The sequence below is a fragment of the Telopea speciosissima genome, chromosome 1, assembly GCF_018873765.1.
Source record: "Telopea speciosissima isolate NSW1024214 ecotype Mountain lineage chromosome 1, Tspe_v1, whole genome shotgun sequence".
NCBI lineage: Eukaryota > Viridiplantae > Streptophyta > Magnoliopsida > Proteales > Proteaceae > Telopea > Telopea speciosissima.
The window spans coordinates 13,729,765-13,755,702 of record NC_057916.1 but is presented as its reverse complement, the minus strand read 5'-3'; the positions used below and the strand labels follow the sequence as shown (position 1 = coordinate 13,755,702).

The 25,938-nt window shown below is 39.1% G+C and overlaps 2 protein-coding genes and 1 long non-coding RNA gene across 3 annotated transcripts in view; 2 read left to right on the top strand and 1 right to left on the bottom strand.

Moving 5' to 3' along the window:
• Nucleotides 1-21,239, top strand: part of LOC122666550 — a 55,442-nt gene extending 34,203 nt beyond the window's left edge. The window contains exons 7-17 of the mRNA XM_043862567.1: nt 3,488-3,667; nt 4,916-4,967; nt 5,047-5,331; nt 10,923-11,033; nt 16,538-16,729; nt 17,287-17,562; nt 17,670-18,293; nt 19,400-19,908; nt 20,000-20,060; nt 20,147-20,215; nt 20,885-21,239. Coding sequence (XP_043718502.1) covers nt 3,488-3,667; nt 4,916-4,967; nt 5,047-5,331; nt 10,923-11,033; nt 16,538-16,729; nt 17,287-17,562; nt 17,670-18,293; nt 19,400-19,908; nt 20,000-20,060; nt 20,147-20,215; nt 20,885-20,968 — 2,443 coding nt within the window. The 3' untranslated portion in view covers nt 20,969-21,239. The remainder of the gene's footprint in view (nt 1-3,487; nt 3,668-4,915; nt 4,968-5,046; nt 5,332-10,922; nt 11,034-16,537; nt 16,730-17,286; nt 17,563-17,669; nt 18,294-19,399; nt 19,909-19,999; nt 20,061-20,146; nt 20,216-20,884) is intronic.
• Nucleotides 10,372-25,938, bottom strand: part of LOC122666571 — a 24,754-nt gene continuing 9,187 nt past the window's right edge. The window contains exon 3 of the long non-coding RNA XR_006333680.1: nt 10,372-10,533. This is a non-coding gene — a long non-coding RNA (uncharacterized LOC122666571). The remainder of the gene's footprint in view (nt 10,534-25,938) is intronic.
• Nucleotides 23,789-25,938, top strand: part of LOC122666561 — a 15,442-nt gene continuing 13,292 nt past the window's right edge. Inside the window, exons 1-3 of the mRNA XM_043862575.1 lie at nt 23,789-24,089; nt 24,423-24,507; nt 25,093-25,289. Of these exons, the coding sequence (XP_043718510.1) occupies nt 24,012-24,089; nt 24,423-24,507; nt 25,093-25,289 (360 nt within the window). The 5' untranslated portion in view covers nt 23,789-24,011. The remainder of the gene's footprint in view (nt 24,090-24,422; nt 24,508-25,092; nt 25,290-25,938) is intronic.

Here is a 25,938-nt window from a genome sequence, read left to right as displayed (position 1 = left end):
AGTACATGTTTGGTGGTCTTCAAACCTTCTTTACTACTCATGGCATTATCCATCAGCTAGCGTGTGTTGACACGCCCCAACAAAATGGGGTTGCTGAGAGGAAAAATCGCCATCTTCTGGAGGTCACCCGTAGTCTATTGTTTGGCATGCATGTTCCCAAGACTTTCTGGTCCGCTGCTCTTCTCACTGCCTCCTTTCTCATCAATCGTATGCCTACCAAGCTTCTTAATTTCAAATCTCTATTGGACATCTTATCTCCCACGGCCTCTGCTTTTTCTCTTCCTCCTCGAGTCTTTGGCTGTGTTTGTTATGTGCATGTTAACAAATCTGCTCGCACTAAACTTGACCCCAAAGCTCTCAAGTGTCTCTTCCTTGGGTACTCTTCTACTACCAAGGGGTACAAGTGTTATCATCCTTCTTCCCGCCGATGTATCATTCCAAGGATGTTACTTTTCTTGAATCAATCCCCTTCTTTGTCCCTTCTCAGCATCCTCTTCAGGGGGAGAATTGTGGGAGTGAACAGGCTACTGAGGATTTCTTCCTTTCTCCTCTACCTACATCTCCTTTTATGCTTGACATTGAAAAACACAGGACTGTAGATGTGGTTGAGGTTGATGATCAACCAGGGGGGAATACAGATTTGGTTGTTGAAAGTGGTTCTGATAAGGAGAAGGATTACCACATTACATACAAAAAAGGTGAAAGCTTGCATAATACAAGAAAGAAGACCTACCAAGAATCCTCTTCAGATCCAGATCCACATCCTGAGATTCATCCTTCTCAATCAGGTGACATTTCTTCTCCTCCATCTGATTTGGACCTTCCTATTGCTATTAGGAAAGGGAAAAGAACTTGTACTAATCCTATATCCCAGTTTGTTTCCTATGATGCAATTTCTCCTACAGGCCTTGCCTTTATTACTGCTCTCTCTACTGCTTCCGTTCCCAAGAATGTCATTGATGTTATGTTTGACCTAAAGTGGAGACAAGCCATGTCTGAGGAGATGATGGCACTTGAGAAGAATGGTACTTGGCAACTTGTTGACCTTCCCAAGGGACGTGTCCCAGTTGGATGCAGATGGGTCTACACAATAAAGTATAAATCTGATGGCAGTATTGAGAGATACAAAGCAAGGTTGGTAGCGAGGGTGCGCAAGTCTATGGAATTGACTACCAGGAGACATTTGCCCCGTCCAAGCATAACTCAATAAGAGTTCTTTTATCTTTGGCTGCCAATAAAGATTAGCCTTTATATCAGCTGGATGTGAAGAATGCCTTCCTTCATGGTGACTTGGAAGAGGAAGTGTACATGCAAACTCCACCAGGCTTCAAGATGCCTTCAGCTGAAGGGAAAGTGTGCCTCCTTAAGAAGGCTCTATATGGTCTCAAATAGTCACCAAAGGCATGGTTTGAGCGCTTCCGACAGGCTATTCTGAAGAATGGATACTCCCAGAGCCAAGCTGATCATACTCTCTTTACCAAGCGGAGTAATGGTACTATCACAGCTCTCATTGTCTATGTTGATGATATTGTGGTCACAGGAGATGATACAGCTGAGATAGGTAAATTGAAGAGCTACTTGGCACAACAGTTTGAGATCAAAGATCTGGGTCCCTTGAAGTACTTCTTAGGAATAAAAGTATCAAGGACCAAGAGAGGAATCAACATATGTCAGAGGAGGTTTGTTCTTGACCTGTTAACAGAGACAGGGATGTTAGGCTGTAAACCAGCAAACTCTCCTATTGAGCAGAACCACAAACTAGGAGAGGATTGTGGTCCTTCTCTTGTTGATGTGGGGAAGTATCAAAGGCTAGTGGGGAAGCTTATCTATCTCTCTATGACTCGGCCAGATATCTCTTATGCAATGGGAGTTGTCAGCCAATTCATGCATGCTCCCAAGAGTGGCCATTTGGATGCTGTGTATCGCATTCTAATGTATTTGAAGTCCTCTCCAGGGAAAGGACTGTTGTATGCAAGGCACAACCACTTGAGAGTGGAAGGCTTCACAGATGCCTATTGGGTTGGTTCCATTACAGACAGGAGATCTACCTCCGGCTATTGTTGTGCAACCCGGTCCAATTTCTGAATAAATTTGAACTTTGGAAATCTGTGTGATTTCAGGTTCTGGTTCAATATTTGGCCATACTGCACTTGTGATCCTTGGGGATTGGTTGGATGTCAGAGACATCCCGCCACACTTGGCCCTTAATAACCGGGCCGGGGTGTGACAATTGTACCTTTGTGGGAGGTAACTTATTCACATGGAGGAGCAAGAAACAACATGTTGTGGCCAGATCTAGTGCCGAGGCAGAATTTAGAGCTATGACACACGGAGTATGTGAGCTCATCTGGCTGAAGAGACTTGTTCAAGAACTGGGATTTGACACTGAAGGACCCACGAGACTATACTGTGACAACAAGACTGCCATCAGTATTGCCCACAACCCAGTGCAACATGACCGGACTAAGCACATTGAGGTTGATAGGCATTTCATCAAGGAGAAGATAGACTCTGGCTGTATTTGTACTCCTTTTGTGAAGACTGGTGATCAGTTGGCAGATATCTTCACCAAAGCTCTTGGCTCTCCTCAGTTTAGCTCTTTCCTAAGCAAGCTGGGAATGCATGATATATATTCTCCAGCTTGAGGGGGAGTGTTAGAAGTCATGTAATAGGGGTAGTTTAGGAACTAGTTATATTACTAGTTGCCTTATTATGTAATTCTGTTTTTTTTCTTCTTTATTTCCCTTTTACCTCCCTAGGGAGGTGGATGTAATTCTCTATTAGTTATGATTGAATGAATATAGGGTGTATGGAGAAGTCTCTCCAACACAATTGATTACAACCAAAACCTGTTCTATTCTTCTCTTCCCTCTTCTCTTGTCTTCCTCTTCTTCCTCTAACTTCTTCTCCTCTTTTACTTACTTCCTTAACCTAAATCTAACTGGCTGAGTTATTGTTGTTTTGTTGTTGTAGTTCAACTTCACCTCCTTTGTACTTTTGTACATCGGGAAGGTTCGTTGTTCTCCATGTCTATGTTTTGAAATTGCAAGTTAAAATTCCCATTATTAAATTTTGGTTCCTATTTGCTTGTTTTAGTGTCTTAACATTCAGCATTAATTAGTATAATTTTACTCGGTTGAAAAATGATATATTAATTAGCAGTTTCTTGTGGCAGTTTTCTGCAGTGCTTTTGCCTTTCACCGTTGTTTGTTGGAGTTTATATTCCCAGTTCTTCTATCCCTTTTCTTGGACTTGGAACTTTGATTCTATGCTCAGAATGGTTATAGAAGGAATGGATATTTTAGATATGGAACTTACTAAATTAACATTGTTGTTAACAGAATAATAGAAGCACACCAGTCATTTTATTTAAAATTGGGGCACTGCTGCTGCTTCTAAGTCAAGACTTCCATTTCAATTATTCAATTTGCATAGTTAAGCTCTCTCTCCCTCTCCCTTTCTGACCAAGTATTTTAACATGTACCAGTGAACAGCAACCTTTACGATTGAACGCTGCTGAAGTATGTGAGGTTATAGCTGCAGTTTGCTCAGAGTCATCTTCACCAAATGCAAATCCTATGACAGTGTCATCCAGATTAAGTCATAATACTGGAAAACCCTCAATGGAAGTTGCAGTCAGCGTCCTTATAAAACTTGTTATTGATATGTATGTTCATCAGATGCATTTTCTTGTTAAAGTTTTTCCTTTTATTTTGAATGACCTAGATTTAGTAATTATCATCAACTTCAATGCGTATATGGTACATAGATAACCCACATGTTTGCATATGTTCGCGTCTAAATGGTTTCACATGTGCAAGTTATGTATCATCTTTACTTTATTTGTTTTACATGCTAAATTCAGTTAACACTTGGATGATAGACCCGAAAAAGCATTTACAATGGGTGAGCTTTGAGTTTGTTGCTATCCCCAGGATATTGGAAATATTCCTTTCTGAAACTATCTTCCCTTTATTTTCATAACATCCACAGTAAGGCTGTGCCCTAGTTTTGAACATACCAACTGCATTTCTGTACCCTTTCTTTCGGGATAGGGGCCATCAGATGGTTTGAAAGTTTTTGAGCCTTTAAAAGTAGTTTTTGTTCCAGAGAAGTTCAAGCTTTAAAAGGGCGTACTTGGTACACGAGGCTTCCGCCACTGGAGGGTCTGGGGAGGGTCATAATGTACACAGCCTTACGGCCCTTATCCCTGGCTTTTGCAGAGAGGCTGTTTCCAGACTCGAACCAGTGACCAAGGCCCACCCTCTAGAGAAGTTTAAGCTTTGACATTATTATATGATGATTGCCCCTTAACAAATGATTTAAAACTCAGAATCCAGGATTAAATTGGAGTCTGCCAATCCTGAGTTTACTCACCTAAAATGACCTGGCTGCCCTCCAATGTTTGATACTATTTTTCTACATCTCATTAGTGTGCTCCTCTATGCCGCTTGCTCAGAGAATCCTCTCCCATATATATATATATATATATATATATATATATATATATATATATATGTACCTGGTTGCGCAGCGCATGCCGCCCCTGCGCCCAGACACAGGGGGCGCATAATGACCGCTGCACCCCCCTGGAAAGATGGAAATGACCAGGAGTGCGGCAATCATTTCGCACATCCCTGTGTCTGGGCGCAGGGGAGGCGTGCGCTGCGCGACCGGGTGGTGTTCTCTTTCCCTATATATAAATATGTGTGTGTGTGTACAAAATAGTTTCCCATAATTTCCTTCTCTTTTTTTTTTTTTTTTTTTTTTTTTGAAACTTCAGTTACTCACTTAACCTAACCTTAATACTCTTTATAGTTTTAAGTTTTTATTCGTTTAGATTTTCCTTTCTTTTCTCTTTGTTTTCTCAATATTAAAGTCAGAAAGATTAAAAAACTTAATCTTCCATTTGTAGGTATGTGTTGGATTCTCAAACTGCTGCCCCTCTCACTCTTTCTATGCTGGAGGTGATGCATCAATTGTATTTTGATTTCTTTTGAGGAGAAATGTGGCCAGATTTTCTTAATTTGTTTATCTATATTACAGGAAATGCTTAGTTCTCCAAGATTAGCTTCTAAGGTTCGTGCATTTGATTTAATTCTAAACCTTGGGGTTCATGCTCATTTATTGGAGCCTTTGTTACCTGATGATCCACCCACAATTGAAGAAGAGTGCTCCCAAGAAACGTATGTTGGCAACGAAGGACAGATTGCAACTCAAGCAAAGAAAAATACAGATCCATCCAAGCAGAGCAGAGCATCCTCTGCCATTGATAATTTTGAGTCCTGGCTTTTGACTGTTCTTTATGAGGTTCTCTTACTCCTTGTACAGGTACACTATGGTTTTCCATACCCTTTGTGAGCCAAGCATCTTCCATACTTATGAAAAAGCTTTTGTTAAATGATATTGCCCTTTGTACATTCTACCACATCCTTGCTGAGCTGCTGTATTGGGACCCAAATATTCTACTTTCTAGTTATCACCCATTCTTTAAATAATGTGAATGCACATGCTTGTATGTTTGGTAAGCCCTCAAAGAACAGATGGTTGGAATTTTTTTGGGCTGGACCAAGATTTGGGAGCCATAGCTTATCATGGATGGAGCAGAAAAATGAGACTTTATACATTCTGTTTAACTGCATAGCTTATCATGAATGGAGTAGAAAAATAAGCCTTTGTACGTACTGTTTCACTGCCTGTCTCCCTTCTATGTATTTCTTTCCAGAATTGATTTGCATTTAATAAGAAATGAAGGTCATATTTCTGTTTGGTTGATTTGTTTATCATTTAGTTTTAGGCTGGGGAACTATATTATCTGTTTGTGTTTGCACGTGTTTGCATGTGCATATATTTCCTCAATGAGCACAGGGCTTACAGTGGTTTCGGTTGATTGTTGAATTGATTTGTAGGGGAATTGTGATTTTCCAACTGGTAGAATTTGTGATATTTCTGTGATGATTTGTTTTTAAAAAATTACTATTTGTCTAGATTATGTTCCGATTTTCTCTGTCTTACACTTTTGCAGCGAGGCTTCTTGTAAGCAGTACCTGAGGTATGACTAAGGTTTAAAAGATCGGATCAGAATCGGCGGAACTGGCTAATTTGAATCGGAATCGGCCGACCCAGATTCCGATTATGCCCAATTCTCAAACCCCTCTTTTGAATTAGCCAGGAATGCATTTAGATCTTTATTTTTGGACATTTGTTTCCTTCTTTTAGTAGGTAAAATAGCAGAAATTTAATGATACTTATTCTTGTAGCTATATCTTGAAGAGTTTCGAATAAAAAAACTCCAAAAAATAAAGATCTGTGGAAATCTTCCCTTCTTCCCAATTCAAGTTTCTAGGGTTTTGGTCGATTCCCACCAATTTCGATCCGATTCGAAGTGGAATCGATGGAGGCTGATCCTGTATCCGATTCCAGGTTGTTAAACCTTAAGTATGACACAAGTTTTCATGTGTATTATAAAATGAAGGGTGCACTTAGGTATATTGTTACTCCTTAAATAATTTATAGGAAAAATTCAGAGTCTAGTTACTATTATAAGAAGTCAAATTAATCATTCAAGGTGAATTTTTTAGCTTATGGGTGTATTGTTTTTTTACATTTTCATTTTAATGAGCTAAGATTTATTACCATTTATTATTAGGCACTACTTTATTATCAAGGCAACTGCAATATCTGTAATAGCAGTAAGTATTTGGACAAAAAAAACTGCCTCCACCTCTTTCTGATAGAGTAAGTATCCACTTGCTTAAATTCATTTCAAGCTGGAGCCCCCACCAGCTAACCCTCTATTTTGTTTTCTGAGCAACCTGGTCAGATGGATCACTGAATCTTTAAAAGGCCCTTCTAAAGCTATTACGTTCTTTCTACAATCCCTGAATTTAGGCAATGTGGAAAATTGCCTCTTTAATCAAATTTAAACCCATCCAGCAAAAAAGTAATTTCTTTATTTCCATAGGGTAACCACGCAAATGTTAAACCCCTTAGCAACAAATCCATACTTTATGAGAGAACACCCAACTCACTGAAGCAGATTTTCTGACTTTCCAGTAGCAAGGCAGAATAGGCAACAAATTGTGTGGGCCATGCAGAAACTGAGGAGCAACTCAGACACTTGTTGGAGAGTTTGGGTACACAAACTCTCTCTTTCTTTTTGGATAATTAGTGCCTATATTTCATAGTCATACTAGAAGAAAACCACATGTATACACTTTACATCAAAGTGAAGGGAGCTCTATGATTAATTCTCATATGGCATTATATTTTATAGAGTCATACTAGAAGAAAACCACATGTATACACTTTATATCAAAGTGAAGGGAGCTCTATGATTAATTCTCATAAGGCAGGCAGATTTGAAATCTAAACTAAGTGAACAAATCGATCACCTTCATTGGGGCCAACCAAATCTTTGGTGAAAGGTGATAAAACTCATGGTGACATACCAAAATTTCTTAGGGTGGGAGGATTCTAGTCGGTACACCATTTGTCAGCCAATGGAAATGAATTAAGAAGCCTTGCTTCATTGTTAAAATGGCTTGGAGATTTCCCAATTCCCAGGGAGTGTATATCTCGGGTATGGAGTCAATCCCTAAAAGTTTGTTAGATACAAGTCCGGAAGGGGAATGGTGTTGGATGCTGGAAAGATTTGTGGTGGGAGATGTTCCCTTCAATAGATTTGCTCATCTCTCTTGAATTCCAATGCAAAGGGATTACACCATTGCTGAGCTTGTCTCTCATTCATTTTCTTTGTCATATTGGGATTTCGGGTTTGTTTGACCCTTGGGGTGCTTAACCAAGATGTTCTATCATCCTCAAAGGATCAGGGTATTACAGTTTGTCTAATGCAAACTAGGGGCGACTTCTTTTTCAAATCTTATTTCGTGCATGCCCTTCTCTTCCTGTGCCCCCTTCCCCTTCTAATGTCTTGTAGGTTCACAGTCATAGGATAGAGGTAGGTATTTAAAATGTCTAATACTCGAGTCTTGAAATGTTCCAGTGGGGTGTGGAAGGATAACTACCTATTTCTACATGTTCCTTAAATGTGCTTTTTTAGGTGGGTAGTTAGTTAGTTACACATTCTTTCATCCTTTGTGGATTCATAGTGAGTGTTGGGCTCTACTTCCTAGGGTTATTGAGGACAAGTTGCTTTTCTTTTTGTGAGATCCTTTACCTGATCTGGAGTTGGCATTTGTTTTTTTCTTCGTAAGGAGAAAACTCTTCTCAAGATATTTTTGGTGCTTGCTTTGTGGAATATGTGGGAAGAGAAAAGTAGGAGATTACTTTGAGATGAAAGACAAATCATAAGAGAGCTACTCACGCATCCACTATGGATCTGGTTCATGTTATTCTAGTCATCTAGTGGATTCTATGAAGACTGGGTAACTGTGATCAACTCCATATTCCTCGTTGACTACTTAGTTGTGGTCAGCAAATTGTGGGCTCTGTCATGTTTTGTTTTGATTGATGCACCTTGAGGAACCTGAGACCTTCAAGGGTCTGGACTGGTTGAGTCTCTTCTTTGCATCTGGTAATTGGCAGTTGAGATTGACTCATCCATGTCCTGTGAAAGCTCACTTCCACGAGGGGAGGTTCTAGCAAGGTTCAAGATTTCAGTTTCGACTGGGATTTTGACCCTGGTGGAAACCGAAATATGGTCCATTTCGGTCATGGTTTTAAAAATTGGGAATCAGATCGGTGAATCGTCCGATTCATATCGGAATCGGCAGTGACCGATCCCGATTTCAACTGATCTGACACAGTCGATTTACACTCAACTCTAGAAATTTCCCTGTTTTTGGATCTGTGGACCGATTCTAGGGTTCTTGAAGACTGATTCCGATCCAATCCAGATCAGAATCGTCACTGTCCGATTCCGTCTCTGATTCTGCTTTTTAAAACCTTGATTTTGGTGAAAAAACTGAAATGTTGAAGATCCCTCAAATCACATGCCATATCATTTCGACCAATTTCGAAATCGAAATAGGTCGCTGAAATGTCAACTTTCGGTTGAAATTTAAAACCATCGATTCTAAGACACTGCACTTCATTCAAGACCCCACTGCTTTGCTTTTTTTTTTAGTCTTTGAGTGTGTGTGTGCTTGCATGCATGGGTGGAGATCTAGATCATCTAACTTCTTGCTGTGAGTTGGTGTTCATGGATTTTTAATGTACATTGGGATAAAGTAACATACGCCTTGAGCTCACACGTGTGCCTTTATGATGTAGGGGATTACCTAGAAACTAGGGGTCCTACAAGGGCAGGTTAGGATAGGCTATGCAAGACTGTTCAAACCCTAAAGGTGGACTAAAGTCAGGGAATGGCAGCAGCATACATGATGAACATAGAGAATAAAAAACAAAATTAAAGTAACAATGAACAATATAGTCCTAGGCTCCTAGCTGAATGCAATCAACTTAACAGGGCATCAATTGGGAACCTGGGGGATGGGAAGCATGGGCAGCAAGATATCAAATTGAATACATGAACTTTCAATATTCTAAAAATGATGTGTGCCTTGTAAATGACTTAACCATTTAACATATGGAATCAGCAAACATTCAATATAAAAGAATTAAGAAGTGGAAGCTGATGGCAGTGTACTAACGGGTCAGGTGATTAACAAGACGAAATGTAAAGTAAAACAGTAAAACAGTAAAAGGTAGGGAAACATTTGCTAACAGGATTGAAATAGAAGCATAGAGGCTAAGAGAAGAAGAAAAAGATAAGATTGAAGGAGAGGGAGATCTTACACGTCGGAGAGAGGGAGCACCAGCAGTCTTCAGTGCATTCATTCCGAATCCCATTCATCAGCCCAGACTTGGAGAATGCAAGTATCAATCAGTCTTCTTATGCTGCAGGTTCTGTTCATAGTCACCATGTTGCAGAGAAATGCCAAGGCAGCAGTACACAAGGTGGGGGAAACAAAGGAAATATAGAGTGGCTAGGGTGGAGAATAGAAGAAGAAACAAAGAAGGAGAAGAGAAGAAGAATAAGGAGGAGAGGAAGGGGAGCAGAATTCAAGAAGAAAAAGAAGATCAGAAATTGAGAGAGAGAGACTCACCGGTCACGGCTGAGAGAGAGCAGTTCCCTTTTTTTATATTTCTTCAACTACTTTTAAACAGGGCTGCAGTAGCCTTTTTAAGGAAAAAAAGAAAACAAAAGGGGCTAGAACGGGGGGGGGGGGGGGCAACTGGGCAAGAATGTCAACATACATGCTGCGGTGGGTAGCTATAACTGCCACCATACTACCACTAAAGTAAAATTTAAACATGCTGTACTAAATAAAAATAAAACAAAGACGCATGCTGTAATAATAAAAATAAAATAAAATAAAACTGCTGGCTGTCCATCATGTGTAGGGTTCACCATGGGGCCCACCAGCGGGGTCCTATCAATATGATAGCCCCTAAACTCATCATCAGCCCAAAGAGATGCCATGGAGGGTTGATACTTGCGTCTCCTCCTCTGGTAGACTCTAAAGCCACGGTCAGGTGGACTGATGTCCTCATCACTTTATCTTTTTCCTCCTTTCTTTTCTCTCTAGATTGAGCCTCGTTGGCTCTAAATTCTCTTTTCTTATTTTATCTGTTCTAGGCCACTTATCAACATTATTCGCTAGTGCATCTCCAATACATGTACTGAAGCTGGCACTAATTATGAAAGGCTATTTCAGGGTAGCATTATTTATTTAATTTTTTACTCTCTTATTTTAGCGGATGACAATTTGCTTTTCAGGTTTGACTTGCTGGAATATGATCTTTTAAAGAGCCCTTCAGAATAGCATTTTTTTCTTGCTGTTTAGTAGCATCACTAGTTTCATTATGCTACTTTTATGTACCAAACTGTATCATATTGTTTCTGCTCCAGGTTCTTTTGTTAATGTCTTAGAAGATGCTTTTCCTTATTTTCACAGATAGAAGAAAAGGAAGAAACTGTCTGGGCATCTGCTTTAAGTTGTTTGTTTTACTTTGTTTGCGATAGGGGCAAAATATGGAGGAAAAGATTAGAAGGTCTTGACATAAGGGTGAGTAATTTCGTTTCATGATTTAGCTAGTACGTAAATTCTGGATGTTACAGGGATATAAGTTCATTTGTTTTCTGTTCTTCTTGATGGTTCAATACTTCAAAAAATAATTCCTTCGTTCTTCATTTCTGGACCTGGTCTTGTTGTCTTAATGCTATATCCTGGTGTACTTACTGCAGTTCAAAAATTCATTGCAAAAACCTTCACTAGCATGAATGGTTATGCTATTTAATTGACTTGCAGAGTTAAGAAAACTTAGCATTGTAATTTTATACTTCATCTTGATTGGTGAGAGACAATATTTGTTGGTCAGAGGGTATAGTAGAAAAGTTCTGTTCTGGTGAAGCATTTTATTGTTTTGGGGGGTGGATCCATGTAACCTCAGTTGGAAGACATTTCGACTGAAGCAGCTTTCCCTGACATGTGGTAGCATCTGATGGGACCCAGATTTAGTGGATATGCAGTCAACATCATCATCTTGCCATGGGCTGAATTTTGGACCAATATGAGTTCTCCACATCTTTTTAATGCTTTGAAAAGTCATTTTCTGTTTGGAACTTAGTACAGTACAGGAATTTGATAAAACAAAAAGGTGAAGACCCATTAGACCTAGATATTAGAGATAAGCCCCTCAATTTTGATTTGTGGCTAATCCAGGTGATCCCCCTTCTATCCAACAATCGGAATGACCAAATAAGTAGTCCCTGTGGCAAAATTAGCGGCTTCAGTTGGAACACTTTTCAACTATGCGTCACTTGGTGACCTTTTCTTTGAACAAAACTATAACCTTCATTGAACTAGAATCATGTAGTACGATCCTCAAAGGGAAGATGAAAATAACCACCATAAGACTTGATAGTTGCAAACAGCCCTGAATACTATAAGATATAGAAAACATCACAACTGAAACTGAAAACTCATAATGGCAGATGTGATTTTCCAACCATGAAGACTTTCAGTGGAAACAATAGATCTGATCTGCGTAAAATTGTGACCCTTCTCTTTGCTGGTTCACGCCAATGGCATTGACAGTATCACTTTGCATAATGTTGTTAAAACCTTACCATATTGCATAGCTCAACCTCCATGCAAAGGTAACAACTCATTCCTGGAAGAATACCCCCCTTCAATACAATCTGAGTAAATTTTTCTTCCCTCCTCGCCCCCCTCCCCGCCGGGGGGGGGGGAAATCTGAGTACATCTGGTCTTTGTAATAAACTTCCTGTGTCACTTTGTATGGATGGGGGGAGAGGATCTGAGTAAGCTCTGTGTTGCCTGCAGGGGATTGAACTAAGCCTGTCCCCTTTAATGCCCAGGTGACCAAAGGACATCCATAAAAATTAAGTTTAACAAACCTGACGGATGAAGAGACCAAAGAATTATGACCTCTACTATGCAGTTGAATGAATGAAGAACATCCCAGTGCCCGAGGCTCCCGCTACTGCAGGGTCTGGGAGGGGCAAATGTATGCAGCCTTACTTCCTGCTTTGCAGGAGAGGCTGTTTCCAAGTTTTGAGCCCGCAACCAACAAGTTGGTACAAGACCAGCACCAAGCCAAGCCCAGACCTTGTGGATAGGCTGGCCAGGACCAGGCCTGCTGAGTTTATTTATATGGTTCTTTTTTTGGTCCACTTGGGTCCATTATTTTGGAACAGCTGCTGGAGAAGTCCTTTTGTATTCTTAGTTTGTCTTTTCATGTTCCTAGGTTAATTAATGTAGTGGACTTTACTTTCCTAGGTATTAATTAGTCTTTTAGGTTTCCTAGCTAAGTAGTTATTCTTGCTTGGTTGTAATTTTCTATGTCTTGTTTTTGTTTCCTAGGTCTAGGAATTAGTATCTATGTATGGGTTTTAATTTCTAGGTGTTGGGAATTCTATTTAGTCCTTGGAATTTCAACAGTCCCCATTTAGTTCAAGTTGATGTAACCAAGGGGCTGTTAAATCTCCCTTTTTCCCTATATAATGAAATTGTGGGTTGTTGTTGAGGCTGGATTAAAAATAGACATGAATCAGATCAGTAGGTTGGACACAGTCTCTCTGGGAAAGCAGGGGAAGGCTGTGTACATTATGACCCTCCCCAGGCCCCACTGTGGCGAGATCCTCGTGCACTGGGCACGCCCTTTTTTTCAGATCAGTAGGTTGGTGATGCAAATACATCACCAAAAGAGGCTTATTTTGATGGGAATACGTCTAGGGTTAGGTTATATACATGTTGGGCCTTTGATCCCATGGGTTTTCAATGTAATAGGTCACTTTTATGGACCTAAGATAGGGGTACATAGGTTGCATACGGGATTAGCTCTATACTTAGTTTATTTTCCTCTCTTTTTTTGTTTTAAATTGAACCGGTTGAATCACTGGTCCAATTTAAGTGATTTTAGTACTTTTCTTTAAGTGTTTAGTGGGGCTGGATTAGGACTCTATTTTGAGTCTTTCAGTTTCCTAATCAGTTTAAGTTACCTAATAGGTTAAGGATTGGGTTAGGCCTTTCCTTTTTAGTGTAGGAGTCTATTTTTTTGTCTTTTATATAAGGTTGTAAGGGGGCAAAATATTGGACATGAATTTTGATATTAATGAAAAGCTTTTGTTGCTCCTTTTCTCCATTGAAGATTTTTGTCTTGTGTTTGATCAAGGCTGGTGGGTTCGGTGTTTGATCCGATTGACACCTTGCGGTGGGAAGCCTGGATGGTTCGTTAGTGGGATTAGTGTTTGATCCAATCAACACCTTGCAGTGTGAAGCTCGGGTGGTTCTTTTGAAGCTCTACATTCAAGTTCAATATCAGGATTCAATCTTTATTCAAGAACACCAACCAAATAAACTGCTGCCAAGATTTCTCTGCAACGACTGTAAGTTTGATCCATCCCATCAATACCCATTCTTCTCCTAATCCTCCAAACCACCCCAAAACCCTAATTTTCCCACCCATCTCTTGAAACCATCCCATCTATCAAAATTCTTAATAAACCATTCAGCTAACAACACCTTCATATGATTGGATTGAGTATTCTCCTGCCCAATTGGAATACTCGAACTAATCTGTTTTCCCATTACCCCGTTCAAACCACAACATCCCACCTATTTCTGGAGATCAGCCCATTACCCAAATTCTTCACAGGCCAATCCAACCATCAGAAACACACCATATCTGACTCAAATTTCATTCCCTACACTAGGAATAATCAATCCAAATCCTAGCCCCAAATTCCCATCCTAAACCCTAGATCCCCCTTTTTTTCCTCTTTTCTAAAACCCGAAACCCTAGCCTAAGTTGCTGCCCATTCAAATTTACACACATCCATCCATCAAAACATCTCAAGACCTTCACTGATAGACTCCCCTACCTTGACTTGACATAACCCTGATACCAAACCCTTACCCTAACCCTAATTTTGACCTATTCTAACTACCTGTTCATAACAGACCCTGGTTTACTGGCTCCTAATTGGTCTTCTACCAATCTAGGACTACATTAGTTGGACAAGGTACATTTGGAGAGAGCCATCTCCCGATTTCACCTACAACCCGTCCCTCTTACCCCCCCCCCCCAAAAAAAAAAAAAAGAAAAAGAAAAAAAGAGTCATTTTTACTGGTGTTCAATTAACATGTCTGAAGTCTGAACTAGATATGCATTTGTAGGTTGAAGAAGTCCCAAAACTGCCACACTCATCCCAGGATTTGAGAACTTATATTGGAGGTCTGATTTGCCGACTGATACAATCCAAATCAGCAGATCCATTGAGCAGAAGTCTGCTAATACTAACTAATCGAACACTCGACGGTGTGATAGATCAGATTGGTCCAGCCAAAATTTTTTATACAGATTGACAACCAAATACATCTTTAAAACTGTCCCTTCAACCCATCATAGTAGCTTGCTTCTATAGATTCAGGTTCTCATCCCAATGATCTCATATTTATTTTGGTGATATGTGATGCGTTAACTGCCCCAAAGCACTGCAAGGTGAATCTCTTCATTGAAGATGATGGTATGTTATTTGAATGGAAACGAAGGTTGGAGAACTGCACATAACCCTCCAAATTCAGCACTTCATATTTTGGCAAAAAGGTAAGATTTACTATTATAAGGATGTACAAAATTCTTAGATAGGGTCTCCTGGCTAGTATCTTTGTATCATTGAAAATGGTCTGTAGTGATCTGTTAATCAGAACAGGCCATAAGACACAGGAACACCACTTCTCAACCATGAAAAGGTGTATGTATTTGCATTGAAATAGCCATGTAGAAACTATTCAATGCCATGTAGAAACTACTACTGCTCAATGAAGGCTCCCTGGAAAATTGATGTGGTCTTTGCCATGAATGTTCTTCAAGTGGCTACGGAGGACTTTAGCCAGTGTCTGTATTGCTATCAATCAAGCTAAGGGGGTGGAAATCTCAACTGTCACTAGCCCTAACAACCTTTGGGTTGAAGCAATGAGGGTAGAGTTGTAATTTCTCTCCGATGAACCATCTTGGTAGAGTGCTTTGTGTCAATATTTCTTATTAGAACTTGGGGGGAAGTTGTCAGGACCTTGAACTTATCTCTTTTCAATTTCCTGATCACATTTAAACCTTCGTCCTCATACTTGTTATGTATTGGAGCCATCCTAAAGTACCTCTAAGGCTCTAATGTGTTCATCCTTATTTTAGCTTTTCTTGTTTTACTACTCATTCACCTCAACATCCTCATATCCACTATGCTAATTTTATTTGTTTGTTGTTTCTTCACTGCCCAACATCCTGCTCCATAGTTGTCAAGGCGCCTAGGTGACGCAAAGCGTTGAAGGGCCGCCTAGGTGGCCTATTACAGCAACAGCATTACAGATTGAATCTATGCACTAATTTGCCATTATATCTAGCAACATTAATACAGGAAACCAAATGAATATATGCTACTATTAGCACTGATAACAGCCTTTCCTGCAAAGCAGGGAGTAAGGCTGCGTACATTTGCCCCTCCCAGACCCTGCAGTAGCGGGAGCCTTGTGCACTGGGCCACTCTTTTATTAGCACTGATAACAGCAACAGCAAACCCAATGAAACAAAAATAAAAATGAGAAGAGATGGTTTCGGGGGAGGACATGGGAGAGAGAGGGTTTCGAGGTTTCAGGGAGGAGATAGGAGAAACAGAAACAAAAACAAAAACAAAAATGAGAAAAGGAAGACAGAAGAAGCAGAGAAGTAAAAGAAGAAAAATATTCTGCTGATCTGCTCCATACACCGTTTCTGGTCTTATTGCTGTCCTGTAAAATTTTCCTTAGAGTTTTATTTGAACAATCCAGAGGAACTATTTGTTTTTGCAAGGGATTCATGAATTTGGTGGTATCATTTGAAGGCTTTTGCAAGGATTTATGAATTTTCTTCTGTCTGCTTTTCCATATTATCTGGTGCTACAGCTCTCACATTTTGGCATTTGTAGCTTTCTCTTTGCCTTTGCATAAGCACTCTCTGTGTTAGTCTTTTTGTATCGTGTTTGACTTTGTTTCGTTCATGTTGCTTGCAGGTTATTAAGACATTTTTGGAGATTAGCAGGGAACATTCTTGGGCAGTAGCAGTTCATTGCAAGCTTATTTGCATGTTGACAAACATGTTCTATCAGGTTCCTGGTGTTTCTGTAAAAGCTGTTTCAAGCACTCCTTTATTTCTTGTGGAACAGGTTGATCTGGTCGGAGGAATCGAGTTCATTTGCCTCGAGGTATGCATAGAATGAAATCAATGAATGCTTAAGGATCTTGAACAATGCATGGTGGTTGAGGGATAAGTTTTATCTCAAATTTATTTGCAGTTCCTAAAGTTGTTCTGATGGAGACCAATAGCTGGACTTTAATCTTCAGCTGCAGCTGAATTAGTCCCAGTCTGCCATCATCCATAATTATGTGTAGGAACCATCTCCCATTTGTGTATTGGTCCTCCTTTACGTCATCATGCTACCTTTCATTGTGCTAGTTGTTTCAAGCATTTTCTGCCAACAAACTCTTGTAAATAATTGGGTTTCCCTAACTTATGAATTTTAATGTAATTTCTGTTGTATATGGTTTAAAAAAATCCTTTTTACTCTGTTTGCAAGGTATTTTCAAATTTTTCCTTTGTATTACGTCCATGTTTTTTCTTCAAAAATGTCCTTTCATATTTTGGTCAAGTTTCAGATCATCTTCTGTTTAATTCATTTTGTTTTAATTTTTTATTTTGTCATATCTGTTTCCTTCACTAGGATTCGCTAAAATCTTCATTTATTCCGAATTTTGGGTGCAGTATTCACGTGCAAACTTAATGGAAGAGAAGAGCAATCTATTTCTGGTGCTTTTTGACTACGTTTTGTATCAAATAAATGAAACATGCTTAGCCACTGGAGGTTCTGAATACAGCTTTGATGAGATTCAGCCCCTTGCTGCAATGCTTCGTCTTGCAAATGCACCTGAAGCTTTCTATATAGCTGTTAAACATGGAGTGGGAGGTATAGGAGAACTATTGAGAGGATCAATCTCTGCATCTTTGTCAAGATATCCGAATTGTGAGCATCTAAATATGGTAATGTCCCCTACTATATTATTTCTGTTATTTTAAATGTTGTTTAAGCTTGTTTTATAGTCTTTGTTTATCCAAATGCCCCTCTAAACACATTTTCTTTTTTGTAGATCTTGGAGAAGATCATCAAGAAATTTGATAATATTATAGGCATCGTTACTCATTTGGATGATGAATTTTCACACATGATACAGATGACAAAATCCTACAAGAATTTGAAAATTATCGAGGATGGAATTACAGAAACTGGTATTGACATGAGTGTGAGATTCTCATGGGCCACTTTACATTCTCTTCTTCACTCAAAAAGATCTGCCTATCGCCAGAATGGGTATATCTGGTTGGTCGAATTGCTTATTGCTGAAATCAGTGAGTATAGGGATACCAGTGTATGGTCAAGCATCAGGAATTTGCAGAAGCAAATTGGACTTGCTGGTACCCAAGATTCAATTGGTTCAGAAATTTCTCTACACATTTGGGTTATGTGTGGTCTTCTGAAATCAAAGCACAACTTCATCAGATGGGGCTTCCTTTTTGTTCTAGAGAAGCTTCTCATGCGGTGCAAATTGTTGTTGGACGAGAAAGAACTTGAGCTTTCAAGCAGTGGTGAACTCCGTGGACATGATCATGGGGATTGTCGTTTGGAGAAAGCAAATGCCGTTATAGATATAATGAGCAGTTCATTGTTGCTGGTCTATCAAATAAATGAAACTGATCATATCAACATCTTGAAGGTATTTTTGTTTGGGAACCTAGATATCTGTTGTAGTGATGGTATTTTGACATCATAGGGATACAGATATTATGAGGTAGGATCTGCTGAGGAGATCACAATGCTAAAATATGCCTGATTGGATGATCCTAACTGAATCTCTAAATTTTTTTGGACATGTGGAATGGAGCAATGGTGAATCATCCAAATTAGGTTCATCCAATCAGTTCAATTAGGACCCATGAGAGGTGGGATCCATGAAAAGGTCTAAACCCTTCATGTTATGTGGTAACAAGCAATTTGTGAGATATGATTAAGCCTGATCTCCTCAAGTATGGGTACTACTTATGCTTTTGCTTTGTTCATATAGTTTGACACTTTGACCAAGGAAATGTGACTGACTAATTGCAAGTGAGGAACCAGTTCCCTTTTGTGTTTTACTATATTAATCTTGATTATTTGATTATTATGAAGTTCTGGATACCATTTGAAATCCGCAGACAAAATGGGGAAGAGGGAATTTGTAAACTCCTCTGATATTATTGGAGATATATTGCCTCTATAACTAAAATCCTGAAAATTTCTAGTAAAAAAAAATCCTGAAATTGTTCTCTCATACATAACTTTGCAATTTTTTTATCACAAGCAAATTCTCTAGATCTACAATTAAAGTAAATTCCTATTAGGATAGGAAAGAAAGGCTAATGAGTACAAATGGGAACTAAGTTGCCCAGACATGCAAGTTAAATGCCACAAAATACAAATATCTCAAAACCCTCTGAATTAGGATATCCGCCCAGCCATCAGTTGCCTCAAAATAGTAGTAGATAGTATATTTCTTCGTGCTCAAACCCAACTACCTAATTTCCTTGATGATGAGGGAATTCCCAAGGGCCTTTCTTTGTTATATAGGCCCAACTATTTGCATTGCTGGAGCATCCGTGACTAGTTTTTTAATGGGCAATGCCATCAAATCTCTAGCACTGGAAGTTTATTGCTGTTTTCTGTGAACATTTTTCTTTAGCTAACCCAACTTCGCAAGCTTTCCTGAAGCATTTGTGAACTACCTTTTCTTTAATTTCATTGCCCCTTTCATCCCTCCTGACCTGTTTAATCTGTTTGGTACAGATGTGTGACATGCTATTTTCTCAATTATGCCTTCGACTTATCCCTGCGAATGCAATGCACATTGACAACCTCAAAGAGCTTGGTAAAGTCTTTGGGTGCACAGATGGGAATGGAAAGCAGTATGGAGATCCTCATGCCTTTCACCAAGGAATCAACTATTGCAGAGATGAATTTCTGGAAGAAATCAATGGCAAAAGTGGTGCCAATGCTAATCCTTCTCTAATTTGTGATTCAGCATCTATGGCAGCACTGCTTCTGAGGGGACAGGCCCTTGTTCCTATGCAACTTGTAGCACGTATTCCCACTGCCTTGTTCTACTGGCCATTGATTCAACTTGCTGGTGCAGCAACTGATGATATTGCACTTGGTGTTGCTGTTGGTAGCAAAGGAAGGGGAAACGTACCCGGTGCTACATCAGATATCCGGGCTGCCCTTCTTTTGCTTTTGATTGGGAAATGCACTGCAGATCCTGCTGCTTTTCTAGAAGTTGGAGGAGAAGAGTTCTTTAGGTAAATATTAATATCCAAGAACCATAGTAAATTTTAGCTTTGTCTGTTCACAAGGACATGTGCAAAATCAGTGCTCTTTACATCATGACAGGGAACTTTTAGACGATACAGACTCAAGGGTGGCATATTACTCTTCGGCTTTTCTTTTAAAGGTATGCACTCTGACTTGCTTCTCGTACCTATGGGTGATTACTTGCATTGGTGAACATTTTACTGATATAGATTTCGGGCTTTACAGAGAATGATGACAGAAGAACCCGAAAAGTACCAGCGGGTGCTTCAAAGTCTTATTTTTAGAGCCCAACAGGTCAGACCTAGCTTTGTCACTCTTATTGAAGTTAGATATTTGTAAACTAAAAATATAGCTTTGTCTATCTCTTTAAGCTGTTATTTTATGATATAATTCGGTATCATCCATTTAACTAAAGACCACCTGGCTTTATTGAATCTGACGGTAATAGTTGGATTGCTTTGTCTTTGAATTGATTGGAAAGCCAGTCATTGCTACCTCTGCTGAACACATGGCACATACTCAAGAGTCTGGACCTGCTATTTGACGTGTAATTTCATGCTTATCTCTGTTGTCAAAATTCAGTCCAATCAAACAACAACCATAACCTTATCCCAACTAAATGGGGTCGGCTACATGGATCCGAAGTGGCTGTGACAGTAATAGAAATAGGAGAAGTAGAACGGAGTAAAAAGTAAAAAAGTTAGCAGTAAAACGAAGTAAAATTCAGTCCAATCATAAAGTTAAATTCTGCGTTAATTGTTTCCATGTTCATTATTTATAAAAAGGTGATGGATCATTTATGGTTCAGTAACTTACCATTCCAACCCCCCTCCCCCTGAGTGGGTCCATGTGCCCGCAACTGAGAGATGATGGCACACTCTCATGAATTACCCTTATTTGCATATAATTGGACAACTGTACCTTTAAGTATGCAACTAATGCCTTGTGTGTTCTTCTAACCAGAACAACAATGAAAAGCTGTTGGAAAATCCGTACCTCCAGATGCGTGGCATACTAAAGCTGTCTGATCTTGGGACTGGGATATAGATCTGACATACTGGGCTGGGTGTTGAAGATCGGGTTTGCTTGAGTTGGGAGGGGAACTGCTGAAACTGCAATGCCGAGTGGCTTCATCCTAGTTATGTTTGATGCCCTACTATGTTTTATGTCATTGAAGATCCGGCTGGAAAAGTAAAACCTATAGCGAAGATGTGGTAAATTTTCTAACCGTGTATGAAATGGTTTGGAATAAACAATTCAATCAGAAATTGGTATCAACTGAGAGTGAAGGGTTAGCAGTGGACTAGTTGGTGCATGTTCTTTTCTGCATTTACAGATAGCTGGTGGGTGCTATGTAGCTCATTTTTACTGCCACTTGCTTTCACTCCCTGAACCACCCAACAGGAAAAAGAAAAGGGGGGGGGGGGGGGAAGGGGGTTTGGTACAGAATCTTTGGGAATGCTGAAGTGCATCAATTCCATTCATGTTTCCCATCTCTTTGATTATATACAGGCATTATTTACATGGCATATGCACCCGATGGAGGACTGTGGAACCAGTTGTTGTAGGTTTAGTGTAGACTAATGTCATCGTAGAAGTGACAACCAAAGAACAAGATATACAGGAAAACCTTGGAGTAATCTAATTCATTTATTGGTTTAATTTTCATTCTGCTGCGGAACTTGACTTCCATACATAGCAAGCTGGGGAGAATGTTCAGGTATACTATTTGTACGCTTTTTTCAATTCAAATTATTTTGTTTTGGAATTTCTTTAAGCTTTTGTTTTTTAATGTCTAAGCAGTTCTGCGAACGCATGAGGAACTCTTTGGCAACTTGAAGAGGGTATTTTTTTTTACAAGACCCCCGACTTACTTGCTGGCTTCGCTTCCCCAATTTTGATCAATCGTATCACCATGGGCTGGGGATCATGCCGAGTTTTTTAGGAGGCATCCTCAGATAATAAATTTCTTAGCATATGTTTTATCTTGGAGCCTTGTCACCGTCAATGGAGTGGAGACTCTGAATATTGTATCATTAATTTTTATAGGTGATTATGGTGAGGGAAAATTGAACCACTAGGCAATCCAAGTCACCAGGTCTACCTTCTCTGCTTTTTTCCCAGAATATTTCCTTTGATGGTGTAAATGTATCATTTTTGTTTTTTGTTTTGTTCTTCTTTTTTTTTTTTTTTTTTTGGGGGGGTGGGGGGGTGTTGGTTTCCTGTTTTATTTTTTTCTTAATCTTTTTGTCCTAACCAAATGGCGAGTGTTGTTAAATGGCTGTTGAGAACTTTGCATCATATTACAAGTATTTGATTCAGAAATTCCTTGTGATCCATGTGGTTTTCACCTTTTCATCAAATACCGGATTGTGTTTGTTAAACTGTGCCGCTTGTGAAGTCAGGTAGCTTGTGATTGAATTTTGACTGGAGAACATCAACCATTTCTAACAAGTACAGGGAAATGAAAGGTTAATTAAATTAAAAAAATAATATAAGATAAAAACTTCTGTAATCTTGATGTGTAACCTAGTTAAAACTTACCAAGAATATGAGAATTAATCTAGGTATGTCTTATGGTACAAGAGTATGGGTATGTCCACCCATAATTTTTTTCTTCCCCTTTTAACTTTTAAATTTGATTACTTTGTCCCATCATATTTTCTTGTTCAAATCTGAGTAAATGAAGTAGTGAATTAATTTAATTGTTATGTTTAGTAAGCCATCAAGAGTGCTAAACAGAGAAATCTGAACCATTTAGTGAGTATAATGATGTCATCTATCTCATGGCAAACTAAATTAACCAATCAAGCAGTCCAAGGGGTTGTTCATAATATTATTAGGGATGTAAATGGATAATTTCATATCTATTTATGGGAATTCGTATTCAAAAAAGATATGGATATTTTAACTTTAGGCTGGATAATTATCCGATTAACTTTAATTACTGAAAATATAAAAATATAATTTTATAATATTAAAATACTCTTATCAAATTTTGATATTTTCAGTAATTAAAACAAGAAATAGAATAAGAAAAAAAAAACAGATTTACAAGGATATTTCTGTAATTTCAGATGTGACACTTCAACATCAATCCTAATGGAGTAGTGGATATGGTAGATTAAAATCCTCTTCAATTTCGTGCAGTTTGAGGTTGAGAGGTAACACCTGGTAAACGCTACATCCAACGTTCTGAGACCAATTGAGTCAGTTTTTTTTTTTTCTTCGAGCCGATGTTGTGCCTACTAGGTATTTAGCTTTCAGCTCCGAACTGCATCTCTTAGCAATTCGAGAGGATTTTTTATTCAGCCCACAACGCGTTCTGTGTAGAATCGCGACTTCACTCTCCAATAGTATCCGTTTAGAGGAATCTATAGGTTTTTGAAAGCTAATCAGATACGGATCATACAAATTATTACTTGGATGTAAAGGATTCTAATCCAACGATCTTAGGCTCCTAGCGTAGAGACATACTCTAGTACCAACTACCACCACATCTGTCCTAGACGTGGAGCATAGTCATATGACTTGTCTCCTTTCATCTTCACAATTCCCACATTCAGACCGACAATCCCACATCCACCCCCACACCGGTCTCCATTATTGGCAGTATTTATCAAAATGACTGAGGGGTAATTCAGACATTGTACATTATTCGTTTGTCTAAAAATCACATCATATAAAATGACACGTGTTATTAATGCTCCATCTGTCTTGTCCATGCCGTCTCTGAAGAATTCTCTTTCGTGTTGTTTCCCAGAATACGCCAGTCTCTGTCGGATCCATTCATAGTAATCATCGGCCCATGCCTGTTATCCTCTTTCAGTTTCCTCTCTCTCTCTCTCTCGTTCTCTGTGTATTGTCAAAATTTTATCCTTTGAAGGGAAGTGGAGATCTCAATCTATCTAGGGTTCTAGCTTTCCTATTGCGAGAGTCTTCTGACGGAATTTCTGTGTTTTCAAGTGAGATTTCGTTCAGAAAAGCTTCCGAGGACGAGCATGGCGATCAACACCGCTGTTTGACCAGAAATTAGGATCGGGTTTGGTGGAGCGTTTGCAAATGCTTTGGCATTGGAGTTTCTTCCACAATGCCACGAGCTTCCACGAGTACCAGCTCGGGATATCTAACCGCCCTTACCCAAGAAATTGAGAAAAAGCTCCAACGGGTGACTTTTTGTACTTATAGTTTTAAAGATTTTTTGCTATCTCCCTATCCGTGTTAGCTGTTTAATTTACACCAAAATAGAGGAGAGTAACCGTGACTGATTCTGTCATCAAAATTGAAAAAACCGTGACAAATTCCCCCCCCCCCCTCTGTCATCTCTTAATATTAGGTGTCTAGTATGTGCGATCAATGGATTGATGCACTCTGTTTGCCTAAATTTTGACTCCATTGAGGCGTAATATTTTAAGTTTCCTTAGCTCATATGACTTAATTCTCATGTGTGCTAAAATTTTCACAATGAATTAGACTCTCTTTGCCCATTGAATCTTTGTAGGCATTAGCCTATCGATCCCAGAGACTTAATTTGTTGCAAGAGCTGTTCGCTGATATAGCCTTAGAAGTTGATGGCCGTGCACGAGGTGAGCCTTCTTTCGTTAATTCTCGTCATCTTTCTTCTATAAATACGCTGTTATGTGTACTTGGGCCTTGCCATTTCTTCAAATATTCGAACGTTGTCTATGAGCTATGAAACTTTAAGACTTTATATGGTCATATCAGATTTGCTTCTAGAACTGTATCCACACTAGTTCCTCTGAACGTTGTCAAGTTTAATTAGTATGTCGGTATAACCTAGAGTCGTTCAGTCTTTAATTGGTCTTTAATTGTAAAGTTGAGGATTGGACTTGCTGTGGAATAGGACGAAAACTCAAACAGTAACTAACAAAAATAAAGACTGACATTAACCAAAGTTTCAAATTGGTAACTTATGAATCATGATCTCCAGATGTTCATCGTCCATCTTCCTTAATATGAAGCCCAAATAGGTAATGGATTTTTACTCTCTTTTAATACTGTTGTGCTTTATTACCCTTTTGTATGTCATATAATAGGATCTTATACTTCATGCCTAGCTATGATTTATGTCAGTGTTTGACGTTGAGGACATGTCATTACATTCCCATTTTTATTTGCTTTCTAATTCTTTTGCACTGCCTTTGAAACAGGCATCATTCTTCTGAGGGATGAAGATGGAGTTTCTCCTGAAGAGGATGGAATCCAGAGTCATCTATGTTTTTATGATGTGCTTGCTGATCATTATGTTAGAGTTCCTGACCGTGGAAAACCCATCCTTGATTTAATGGTCCAACTCTGGAGCCAGTCTTTTGCATCTAATATTTTTGCACTCCTTTTCCACAAATGGGTATGTCTTTTAGCAAAATCTTTTATAAACTTGTTATATTATATATAGCTATGACACACTCACAGAGGCTATATTTCGTTTTGATATTTGGAGATAAAAGCATATATTCGTGATACTATTATAGTTCTGCTACCTATACTGTTAAATATCAAAAGGTTGTGGGGGAAGGAGAGAAAGATGAAAACCCAATCTTCCAAGTGGGATAGTAGTGTGACTACTCAATTGCATGGTCCAAGAACGAGATATCTCGGTCTCCCAAGAAACCGAGATATCTCAGTTTCCCAAGAAACCGAGACAAAACTTGGTACAAGTCAGGTTTCAATTGGTTTCAACCGAAAAATACCAAGTTTCGACTAATTTTGACCAGTTTTGACTAGCCTAGTTTCGACCAGTTTTGACAGCACATGACATGTTGAGTTTGGCCCAGAAAATACCAGGTTTTGACTTGGTTTCGGTGGAAACATGGGAAATCTCGGTTTCTTGGCCGGTCGAAACTGGCCTCGGCACCGAGATTTAGAATCTTGCTCTATTAAAGGGTTGGCATACACCACTTATGACAGCTATGCCCTGTCTTGCATACATTTTTTAAAAAAAAAAAGGCATACCCAGTGCACGAGGCTACAGCTACTGCGGGGTCTGGGGAGGGTCA